At 42.4% G+C, this 12,888-nt stretch overlaps 1 protein-coding gene across 4 annotated transcripts in view; it reads left to right on the plus strand.

Annotated features, from left to right (window-relative positions):
- LOC137372007 (RNA-binding motif, single-stranded-interacting protein 1-like) overlaps positions 1 to 12,888 on the plus strand; it is a 511,784-nt gene that overhangs the window by 169,036 nt on the left and 329,860 nt on the right. For 3 of the 4 annotated variants that reach the window (XM_068035256.1, XM_068035255.1, XM_068035254.1), the window contains exon 2: positions 1,343 to 1,510. The exons of the other annotated variant lie outside the window; for it this stretch is intronic. In XM_068035256.1, coding sequence (XP_067891357.1) covers positions 1,343 to 1,510 — 168 coding nt within the window. The remainder of the gene's footprint in view (positions 1 to 1,342; positions 1,511 to 12,888) is intronic. 4 annotated transcript variants of the gene reach the window in all.

The raw sequence follows: 12,888 nt of genomic DNA on the forward strand, positions 1-12,888 counted from the left end.
GTCTCAATTCTCCTTCAGATCTCACAATCACATCTCCCATCATCTGTGATGATCCAAGGTACTGAACCTTTTCGCTTGTTCCAGGACTTGTCCATGTACTTCAATTTTCACTTCCACGGTTAGGACTCTGCTTATCACCATTGGCTTGGTCTTTTTCACATTCGTTCTTAATCCATGTTCCACACTCCTTGCATGCACTTTGTTCACAATTTCCTGTTGTTCCTCTTCTGACTCTGCAATCAGTGCAGTGCCATTTGCATATCTCAAGTTGTTGACGCTCAACCCACCAATGTTGCAACCTGGTAGATCTTCTGTGTCTCTGAAGATAGCTTCAGTCTATAGATTGAACAGTTTTGGGGACATAATACATCCCTGGCACAGTCCTGTTTTGAGTCTTTTTTTATTAAGAGGATATCTTTGGGGTGGTGCAGTGGTTAGCACCACAGCCTCACAGCTCCAGTGACCCGGGTTCAGTTCTGGGTACTGCTTGTGCGGAGTTTGCAAGTTCTCCCTGTGACTGTGTGGGATTCTGCCAGGTGCTCTGGTTTCCTCCCACAGCCAAAGACTTGCAGGTTGATAGGTAAATTGCCCCTAATGTAGGTAGGTGAGAGGAGAATTGAGGGAAGGTGGGGATGTGGTATGGGATTAATGTAGGATTAGTATAAATGGGTGGTTGTTGGTCAGCACAGACTCAGTGGGCCGAAGGGCCTATTTCAATGCTGTATTTCTGTATGACTCTAATATATTCCTTTGTGTAGAACACTTGAGATGGATAACTAACTTCTGACTATATTATGGCTGAATTACCCTCCTAGTGTGAAATACATTGTGTATTATGAATCAAGATTAGTAATCTTTTTATATTCCTTCAGTTAAGTATTGTTTTATTATTGTTTCATCTTTTGATTTGTGCCCAGATGGGCTTCTTATTAAAACAACAAACATTTGTATAATTTACAAGTAGAATATCACATGACATTATCTGCAGTTTATATATCACTATAAATCATAGCATGATAAAGGGTTTTATATGATTTTACAAATTATGTTAACATTTACAAAGATGATATTCAGAGAAAGATTGGAAACTATTTGCAGTGCAGCAGGTGTATCATAAAGCTGTAGTGCCACTCCAAATCCTGATTCTGTTTGATTTTAGATGTAAAGTGTATCCAATTGAAAATAAGTTGGGATGTACATGTTACAGCAAATCAGATCTGATTGGATTTACTACCCTTATGCAGATTACTTCACCTAATAATATCATTGTCTGTTTTAGGCTCACTCAGCACTATTGATGTAGCTGCTGATGTTTTTACCTCACTGTGTTTTATCTTTGCAGCAAGCACCACAGATTCGGTCTTTCTCTGGAAACAAATCTACAATTAGTCCAGATTTTAACTCTCATTGGCCCAACACTGTACCTGGCTGGAGCAATTATGCCTTTCCTCGTAGGAGCAACTATCATTATCAAACTGCAGCTACCTATACCTACAGAGCAAGCCAAGCTGTAAGTACACTTGAAATGCTTTAGGTATTCATAGGAGCACAGAGACAGGCGTAGGCCAGTCAGCCCTTCAGACCTCTTCCGCCATTCACTTAGATCATAGCTGATCTGTACCCGGACTTCATTTATCTGCCTTTGATCCATAGCCCTAATTGCCCATACCTAACAAAAAGCTTCCAATCTCAGTCTTGAAAATTTCCAATTGACCCAGCAATCACATCCTTTTGGGGAGGAGTATTGCAGATTTCCTATTCCCTTTGTGTGAAAAAGTGCTTCCTGATTTCACTCCTAAATGGCCTAGTTCTAATTTTAAGATTCTATCCTCTTGGTCTGGATTCTTTTACCAGAACAAATAATTTCTCTGTATCTACCAAAACAAATCTTTGTTATCATTTTAAACACCTCAATCAGATCACCCCTCAACCTTCTAAATTCCAGGGAACACAAAACAAGTTTATTCAACCTGTCCTCATAATTTAACCCCTTAAATCCAAGTATCATTCTGGAGTATCTGCAGTGTCCCTTCCTAAGGCCAATATATTTTTCCTGAGGTTTAGTGCCCAAACTGAACACAGCATGTCAGCTGGGGTCTAACCAAGGTTTTGTACAAGTGAAGCTACGCCTTTGAATGTCCAGTCCCTTGAGATAAAGGCCAACATTCCATGAGCCTTTTTAATTACTTTTGCAGCTGTCCACTGCATCGACACCTGAGTCCATCTGCTCCTCCACAGCTCCAAGTCTCTCACCATTAAGAAAATATTCTGATTTGCCTTTCTCAGTTCCAAAGTGGATGACTTCATACTTCCCAACATTCTTGTACTGAAGTTTTGACTGTTCAGTTAGTCTATGAACCCTTATAATTTCCTGCTTCCATCCACTCAACCTGCTAACTTAGTGTCACCTGTTAATTTGGATGTACAAAGAATTTACAGCACAGAAACAGGCCATTTATTCCAACTGGTCTATGCCAATGTTTATGCTCTACACAAGCCTCCTCCCACCCTACTTCATCAACCTTATTGGCATAACCTTCTATTCCTTTCACTCTCATGTACATATTATCTAGCTTCCCCTTAAATGCATCTTTGCTGTTGGCCTCAACTATTCAATGTGGTAGCAAGTGCCACATTCTAATCACTCTCTGGTAAAGAAGGGTCTTCTGAATTCCTTACTGGATTAATTAGTCAATATTTCATGTTTATGACCCGTAGTTTTGGATTCCCCCTTTCTACCCTCTCAAAACACTTCACAATTTTAAAGATCTCTCATATGTCACCTCTCAGTTTTCTCTTTTCTAGAGAATGGAGTCCCAATCTGATCAGTCCTTCTTGATGGTTATAACCTCTCAGTGTGGTAACATCCTTGTAAATCTTTTTTACACTTTCTCCAATGCCTCTATAACCTTTTTGGAATATGGAGACCAGAACTGCACACAATCGCCTAAGTGTGGTACAAACAAGGTTCTATACAGAAATTTAACATAACCTCTCTGCTTTTCAATTATATTCTTCAAGAAATGAGCCCCAGTGCTTTGTTTACATTTTTATGGCCTTGTCAACCTGCGTTGCTACTTTTAATGGTTTGAGAATTTATACCCCTAGATCTCTTTGCTCCTCCACCCCATTTAGACTCTTATTTTCCATGGCGTATGTGGCCTCCTTATTTCTCCTACCAATATTTACTTAGCTATATTGAAATTAACTTACCATTTGCGCACGTACTCTGCAAATTTTTTGACAACATCGTGTATTTCGTTGTAGTCTTCCTCAGTATGAACTGGAATTTAGTGTCATCTGCAAATTTTGAAATTGTACTTCCAATTTCCAAGTCCAAATTGTTTAAGTAAATTGTGAACAACAGTGGTCCCAGTGCTGTGGAATACCACTTTTCACCTTTCATCAGTCTGAGTAAATACCTTTAACCCCAACTCTGTTTTAGGTTTTGATGCCAGCTTGCTATCCATTCTGCTGCTGTCCCCTGACTCCACATCCTCTGTCTGACCTTAGTCATGCATTTACTATATGGTCCTTATTGAAAGCCTTTGGAAAATATAAATATTTTACATCTACCACATTACCATTAGCTTCTCTTTCTGTTTCTCCTTCAAAGAGTTAGAAATGTGACATTTCATTTTGAAATCTGTGCTAATTATTCTTTATTCTATTTTCAGTTTTGGTGGAACTCTACTCCATCATCCATTCTTTGGCCTCCTTATCTCGAGAGACAATGGGTAAGCGCCTGGAGGTGGTCAGTGGTGTGTGGAGCAGTGCCTGGAGTGGCTATAAAGGCCAATTCTAGAGTGACAGGCTCTTCCACAGGTGCTGCAGAAAAATTTGTTTGTCGGGGCTGTTACACAGTTGGCTCTCCCCTTGTGCTTTTGTCTTTTTTCCTGCCAACTGCTAAGTCTCTTCGACTCGCCACACTTTAGCCCCGCCTTTCATCAAAGTCATTAATATATATAGTGAAAAGCTAAGGCCACCCTAAAGATACTTGATTGTGAGGGTGAGTATGGGTGCGTATTGAAGATCACATTCCAGGGATCAGGTGCTGACCTGAGTGGCCTCTCACAGTCGGCAGCTCATCACACCATCAGGCAAGTCACGGATGCCCTATTCCAGAGGGCAGGGGACTACATCCATTTTGAGACAGATGGGCCAGCGCAGGCACAGAGGGCATTGAGCTTTGCCGCCATCAATAGATTTCCTCAGGTCCAGGGGTCATCGACTGTACTCACCGACTGTAGCCATCAAGGAACCAACAAACCAGCCAGCCAGATTCCTGAACAGAAAAGGCTTCCACTCACTGAATGTCCAGCTGGTCTGTGACTACAGGAAGCACAACTTGCAGTTCTGCTTTTGGCTTCCAGGCAGCTGTCATGATTTCTTTATCCTTTGAGAGTCCAAGGCGCTGCACCTCTTCAGGCCAACATCCAGACTCTGTAGGTGGCTGCTGGGGATAAGGGTTAACCCCTGAGCAGGTGACTCCTGCTGCCCATCCGGCACCCAGACACAGATACAGAGAGATGCTACAACCAGACCCATCTCCCAACACAAAGCTGCATTGAACAAACCATTGGCAGCTTGAAGATGTGCTTCTGTTGACTTGACCGGTCGAATGCTGCCCTCCACTACAAGTCAGCCAGGGTGTCTCGGTGCACTGCACAACATGACTATACAAAGAGGCCTGGAGCTGGATGACGTGGTGGACCTCGGAGGAGGATGGGGAGGAGGAAGAAGAAGAGGATGCTGAAGGGGATGCTCCAGAGGTGCCCAGCACTTAGGCATTGGAGGATGACTACTTATGCCGTCCCAGGCCTCACAGTGATTGGCAGGCTCACGTGGCCACAAGGGCCATGCTAATTCAGCAAGGTTTCACTTCAGTACCTCTCAGCCCTTATGACAGATGACTCTGTAACACTTTCCATCAAAGAGAGAAATCATCCAACAAGCACACTCATCTGATAAATCCCATTGACACCCAAAACCATTTATAATGCCAAAACTCTCCCACATCACAGACCATGGCACCACAGCAAGCCCAGGTCCCCCCGGCATCCTCCCCATGGCTCCCACCTGGCCAAACTCCATTTGCCTTTTGACATTAAGCGATAATAACACACAAGTCTGATCGAAAGCATATTCAATTATTATTAAGGGAAAAGTCAATGAAAAAACAAATTGAGAAAACATCACCCAGATGATCCATAAAATGCAACTAATGATGTGGTGCCTTGCGTTCCAGTCCATTTCTACAAGGTGCTCCCCCACAGTGGCTGCAGGAGAGGTGGAGGCAGCCTATACCTTTGTCTCTGCATCTGGCTAAAATGCCCGTGACTTCCGTCCTTGTCTTGGAGGTGCTCGTGGGGGCTCCTCCACAGGCTCCTGCACCTGTGTCATTGCAGGGGCAGTCTCTGTTACAGAGCCTTGCAACGTTAATGGTTCCGGAGTCAGAGTGGCCAAGGAAGCGAGGGCTAACGCCAGTGCCCCCTGAGCTGTGGCCCTCTCATCAGCCTCTTTGACTTACTCAGCACTTTCAAGGTGCCCTTGCATGCTAGATTAGTAACCCTACAACCATCATAATAATCAATCATTCACTGTAAAAAACATAGCAGTGGCTGTGATGCATCTGGCATCCACTCAAGCATCTCTGCACCATCCATGCTAAAGAGAGTGTCATTTTTTCTGTGCATATCAGTGTGCTGCCGCTGCATCCACTCAGAGTGGTGCTGGATATGGCTCTGCAAGAAGTTGGCCACTCTTAAATGGAGGAGCTCATGCGCTCAAAACCCTGAGTCATGTGCTGCTTGGACTCCTTCATTTTCTGCCCATGGCTCTGTATGCCTGAAGGATCTCTGACATTCAGGAACTCATCTGCCTCTGATGCTCCAGAAAAACCCTCCTTGTTTGTGACACACAAGGCCCAGCATCTTCACCCAGCAGAGTATGGCTTTGTCTGTTCTCCATCCTTCTTCCTCCGAGTGGAGGCTGCCCATAGCTGACTCTGTGTCACTGGCATCTTGGCACTCATTTGTGATGTGCTGCTCACCCAGTGCTCCCCGTTCCAATCTTGAGTGAGGCCTGACCAAGGTGAGTGTCTCTGTGCTGGTGGATGGATGTAGAGGAATGATGTGATGGTGCAGGCTCTGGAACATCTCGCCCCACTAAGGAGGCTAGAGCCGACTGGGCTGAAACACTCTGCCCCTGCTCCACTACTGGCCATAAAAGAAACACAAAAAGGTGGTGATGAGAATTCGGATTATTTAGCAGGTGCCTCAGCACAACCAACCAACAGTGGTTGTTTAGCCACATCGCACGTTGGGCAGGAATTTCGTCCATGTCCTTAACCTGAACATAGAGCTATCAAATGACCCTGATATTTATGACTTCCCATCTTGCCTTTGCCGACAGCCTGATGCAATGGCAGTCTCATGATTTCCAGTGCTGCCTTCTTCATCAGTGTCAGGGTATGGAGGTCCGGCACACCACCATCCGTCTGAGACATTTCCCTGTAGTTGTGCACTCTCTTATCCTGCAGAATGAGAAGAGACTGATTTATGAGTAGGCTGCCCTGCCTCACCTATTCCAGCATGACATTCACATGAACTGTTGCACTCCTGAGTGTTGCCCCCATAGCCCTATATGTGAAGGTTGCTCACATCTCAGTGATGCAACTGGGCATTTGATCTGTCAATGTTAGCTAGATTGATGGACACTCAGTCTGCTCAGCTCGTCTGCATGCTGGTGTATACAGAGTTGGAGACCTGTCACCCGGGTGTCGCTTGCTTCTCACCTTTCCTGACCTTATCAGGTCATTGAATCTTTTCGAACAGTGCACCCCTGTCCTTCTGGTCATTGCTCAACTGCTGACTTCTGTGGCCACCTCCATCCAGGACCTCTTTGTGTCTCTAGGTGCATTTCTTCTTCCAGATGCTGGGAAGATCTCTCTGCTGTCTGCCACTGCCATTTAAAAGCCTCAAGAGAGGCATCAGAGAACCTGGTGCCACCCGTGAACACCTGCTCGTCCCAGCCTTGGCCCTCTAAGCATCCTGCTGCTCCATCTCAGAAAGTGAATGACAAGCCCAGTCATGGCTGCTGTTCACCTTTTCAAAGGGCTCTCAGTTACTGTATCCCGCCTCCAAGCCACTTCCTGTGCCTCTAATTGGGCACCAAACTTGATTCCAGGCCAATTAGGCCCTCTACATTTGAAAATCGTGTCACATCACTGATGCTGACGTGACGCAACGAGGGGCCAGGACCCAGAAATGATCCGGGCATCGGGTTCCTGACCCCAGATTGAAAATTCTGCCCACTTGTCAGATTCCACAAGTCAGAACAAATCTTTTATCTTACTCTGTGTCTCCTGTCTCCTAACCATTACTGGCTTTTGTCACAAGGTTACTTGCAGTTTTGCAAATATTTTATTGTCGAACATTGAGGAATCAATGCAAAGCATTCTGAATCTGTGATTAGATCTTTTTTTACTTTTTTGTTTAAACTCATGATGGTAACACTCATTTGAATAAGCTTTGTGTAACATCTAAGCAATGACAGACAGGTAACGACCTTCTAGTCCATCCAGCCTGTCCCACATGATTGTAATATACACTGTACTCCACCCAAAACCTATGATCTCCTGGGCGATCCTTTTTATTGCCTCCTTAATGACTGGAAACAGATTTCTTTTATCAACTCTGTCTTATCCTATAAACTTTAACACTTTCATTAAATCACCTCATAATCTTCATTAAAACAATTAGAACGAATAAAGACCCAACTTTTCAAGTCCGAGGTGTGAAACTTAATTCTCGACACAGTACTCTCATTAAGGTTTTATTATGGTCTTAAAGAGGTTTTTTATGGTCTTAATGAGGTTTTATATAAGCTCATCAATTTCTGTTGACCTTTTTTCTATATCTCAAGATAAACCTAGAATTCCAATATTATTATCTGTAGCCTAATGAACCTGAGGTGATGCCTTTAATGTCCTGTGAACCTGAACCCCGAAGCCCTCTCCTCTTCTACAACACTGAGCCTACATCTATCCATAATGCATCACCTTGTGCTTACTGACTTTGAGTTTGATCTGCCACTTTTTAGCCCATTTCTCATCTTATCATCTGCAGATTTTGGCAATACATAAAGATCGATGCTTGCCTTGAAGTTTTGCAAACCAGCAGAAAGGAGTTGCTGATGAGCTGAACTAAAACATTTTAAGACAAACGACACATTTTAGTACCATGATTGGGCAAATTTTAAACAGTTAAGTTCAGGTGCCCTCCATTAAGGGTCCATTCTAAAAAGATTAATTGTGTATTTTTTCACATTTGACTCTTCTACATTTCTGTGAAATGGTTGTTGAGTTTTGTGTAAATTGTGATGGATTTAGAATCCTGTTTAAATGTTAGAAATTCTATATTTTATATACATTTAATGAAATTCCTGGATTAAATGGCATCTCCTTTATGTCTTTAAATGTATGTGAAGAATATGTTGTGGTAGTTAAAGTTAAAAATGAAAACCTCCTGTCATTACAAGACAACTGAGAATGAAGTCAATTTTTCTTTGGGAAAGCAGACGGATTGCTTGATTTGATAAGACGAAGGTAGGTGATGCATTGTGCCAGGATTAGCGTTTCCAGATGTTATCTGCTGCTACTTATTAATATGGAATAAATCCATCTTCTATTGTTGTCTTTGTTCAGATTTTGATTTGTAGTTCTGCATCGAAGGCACAACTTAGATTAAATATGATGGGCGATGGTGAATGATTTAATTCATTTGATTTATCAATGCTTCATGTTACAACAATGAGCTGGAACTCCATAGTGGCTTGGTGCATGTGTAGTATATGCATTAGTTAAGGATTTGGGAGCGGAGGTGGGAAAAAAAATCTAAGAATCTTGAAGTGAAGTGTTATGTTGAGCTTAAAATAATTTCATGTACTGATAGTTAAGTCATGCGTTGCTATGTAATCTGCTGCTGATTTACCCTATATAACGTTACTTTGAATAATTTGGAATTAGTTTTAGCTTGAGCTGTATCGTATGTTAATTGTGCATCGGGGTATGCATTGACGTCCTGCAATATTTAAAGTGAATAACCCAATAATGTAAGGATTTGTTGTTAGCCCTGCGGTATGTTATCCCAGATATTCTATACATAGCAGGTTTTCAGTCATAGGAAGTAAGGGTTTGCCTTTGGAGGCTAATATAATCTCCCAGGAGATTTACATGACTTTTGGGTGAGGTGGTGAATGTAATGCATATGGCATTGCAGTTGTGTGGGACAAGCTGGATGGACCAGTGGGTCTTTTCCTGTCCATCATTGTCATACATTCAGATGTTTGTATTACAGCAGACATTACGGATAAGGGAATAAAGTAGCCCAAAGGCATGCACACAGCACAAAATAACTAGTCCGTTAAAGATCACTGGTAAATTTATCACCGGAATGAAGATTTTCTCTGTTCAAGGGAACTTGATATTTATTTTCTCATGTCATGATTAATATAATGAAGAGGAAGACAAACAAGAACTGGAAATGAACAGTATTGGGGATAGCAAAGGGAAGAAAGACGACATACAGTCATTTGACAAGAGATTGAGTGATGCAGGGTGTTAGCAAAGGGGAGAAATATCATGTGCACAGACTCTTAAGAGATTGAGTGATGCAGGGTGTTAATTTGCGCATACATGACAACCACAAGCTTTTTAACCTGATGGCCAGTGTTTTAATCCAGTTTGTTGGAGTTTTACTTGGAAAATCATTTTTTTTCCACTGCGATTAGAGGTTGTCAGGATCAATCAATTAGATGATGGAACTGAGAATTGGTAGAAGCAACCTTTTCTGAGATGTCACTTTCTCCTCCTGTTGTGCACAAACTTCAGATAGAAAAGTTTTCAGATTATCAGATAGGTTGTGAGACTTGCAATTATAGCTGTGTTTATTTAGAACTTGTCCCCCAAAAAAGCTTAATGAATAAATGCAACTTTAAAAATATTTTCATTTTCCTGAAAGGAACTTTGTGCAGCACGTCTGACAGCTTTCTTGTGTGAAAGTTCAAAATGAGTTGCAGACCTCTTTTTGTCCTGATTACGCCAAATATCTTTATTTCAACATTCCTGTTGATGCATCTGTAGAATTACCAGGCTTTGGAAATAAAATTCAGAGTAGGGTTGGAAATATGTGAATGTGTGATGGGTTTTACTTAATTTAAAGCATTATGCTGAGATCATCATAGTTAATATTTTACTACAGTGTATGACTGGGTGTGAGCAGTTGTTTTTTTTTTGTGGATGAATTATAGTATTGGGCTTCTGTAATTCTGAAAGAGGTTTTCACTTTGTTTACACATTCATAATGGAGGTCTGTTTGTTACCAGGAAGCGAATCTGCACAATCCATATTATAGTAACCAAAAACAATGGGAAAATTTGAGGAGTGATATTAAAAATTAATAAGGACATAACATGTTGCAAACCCTGGACTTGTGGCAATCAATCTGGTCTGACTGAGAGCACAAAGCTCATCCCAGGCCTTACAAAACACATTTTGAGCATTTTAGTTTTTTTGAAATGATTGCAGTGTGCAATTGTTTTTGTTTGCATTACAAGAAAATAAACCTTTTGACAATCAAAAAAGCAATTCAGATCTTGAAGTATTGTTGATGATGATTGCAGATGAATGTTTAACATGTTGGAATTATTATCTTCTATGTGCTATTTTAATGGGGGTGGGGGGCAGGGCATCAGCCCATCTATTTTAAATAGGTTAACCCTTCTGTTAAAACAGGAGATGGGGATAACCATCCTCTGCTACCAATGTTACAGAAACTTCCAAGCCTATTTGTGACAAAGACAATGATTGCTTTGGTCGAGACTGTTTATTACTTGCCACAAAGCTTACTTCTCTACTCCTAACAACACCCAGCCAATCTTGGCTGGCTCTTTATATATGTATCTGAGTACAATTAACTAATCAACACCCAACACCTGTTCACCCTATTACTTTCAACTACTAAGTATTTAACATCCATCAACAGAACTTATTAGACTGCCTGCAATGGTTCTCTGATCAAGTGCAGAGGATGATAACTTTGTAGTGCAGCTATGGGAGCTCCGAATGGGTATCACAAATGTTTTGTATTACATAGACAACTGAACCACAGGACTTCCAGTATACTGAGATGTATGAATTGTGACAACACATGAGGTCAATACTGCACCAAAAGTAATGAAAGGTGGCAACATGGAGTGCATTGAGTTGGTTAGAGACCTGAAATTACTTGACCCGGACAGGTTTGATGCAATGTGGTGATTCCACATGAGGGACGATGCTGTTCCTACTATTGACGAGCCAAGGAAATGCAGTGTACACATTCAAGAGAAGCTTAAAGTGGAGCTGGATAAGATGGAATGCAACGGAGTCATCCACCGAGTGCATCAGCATATCAATTAGTGCAGCTCCATTACCTGCATGCTGAAGAAAGATGGCAATCTCAGGATTTGCAACGACTGAATTTAGCCCTTGCGATGCCCTCATAAAAGCCCAACCTTTGAAGAGCTGAACCTTACGTTTACTGACGCTAAGTATTTTTCAATGCTTGATGTGAAGCATAACTATTGGTCTGTCCACTTAGCCAAAAAGTCTCAGCTACTCATAACAATTATAACACCATTCGGGAGATACTGTTTCAGACAGTTACCGTTTGGTCTGTGTGTCAGCGAAGACATTTTCCAACAACACATGGACGGGATAACGGAAGATGTCCCAGGCTGTATCTGTATAGCCGATGATATTGCAGTGATGGGGCGGACCAAGGCAGAGCACGACCGAAACTTCAATTTGCTAATGCTGGCTGCTCGTCGTGAGGGTCTTGTGTTTTGATAGGATGTTTTGTGTTTTGTCAGGTCAGCGTTGGGCACATCAACTTCTTTGGGTTGATATATTCCGTCACAGGAATATTCCCAGACCCAGATAAAATCCAAGCTATCAGAGCCATGCCAACTCCCTAGGACCAGGAAGACCGACAGCTTTTTGGCCCCATACATCCCCAATTTTGTCAAGCAAGCAGCACCACTTAGGGAACTGCTGCGTAAAGGTGAAGGTTCAGGGGTGTGATTGCGATGTCCGATATAAACCGGGCAGCAAAATGGTCACATCGGACACTCTGAGCAGGTTGCCTAACCCGAGTAAAGACGCAGATGTCTCACTAGGTTTGCATGTTAATGGTATGGATACATTTTTTTTATTCTTTCATGTGATGTGGGCATCCCTGGCTAATCCAGCATTTATTGCCCATCCCAAATTGCCCTTGAGAATATGGTTGTGAGCTACTTGTGGCAGGAATCATAGAGTCGTACAGCATAGAAACAGGCCTTTCGGCCCACCGGGTCCATGTCGACCATAATGCCTATCTATACTAATCCCACCTGCCTGCATTAATTCCATAACCCTCGATGCCTTACTCATTCAAGTACCTGTCCAGATGCGTCTTAGATGTCACTACTGTTCCTGCCTCCACCACCTCCTCAGGCAGCTCATTCCAGATACCCACTATTCTTTGTTTGAAAAATTTACCCCTTTGATCCCCTTTAAACCACCTCCCTATCACCTTAAATCTATGCCCTCTAGCTTTAGTCACGCCTACCATGGGAAACAGACTCTTGCGATCTACCCTATCTATGCCTCTCATAATTTTATATACCTCTATCATGTCCCCTCTCAGCTTCCTTCGCTCCAGGGAAAACAGACCCAGCCTATCCAATCTCTCTTTATAACTCAAGCCCTCCAAACCAGGCACCATCCTTGTGAATCTTTTCTGCACCCTCTCTAGCTTAATCACATCTTTCCTGTAGTGCTGCAACCAGAACTGCACACAGTAC

Source organism: Heterodontus francisci, chromosome 7, assembly GCF_036365525.1.
Source record: "Heterodontus francisci isolate sHetFra1 chromosome 7, sHetFra1.hap1, whole genome shotgun sequence".
NCBI classification, from domain to species: Eukaryota; Metazoa; Chordata; class Chondrichthyes; order Heterodontiformes; family Heterodontidae; genus Heterodontus; species Heterodontus francisci.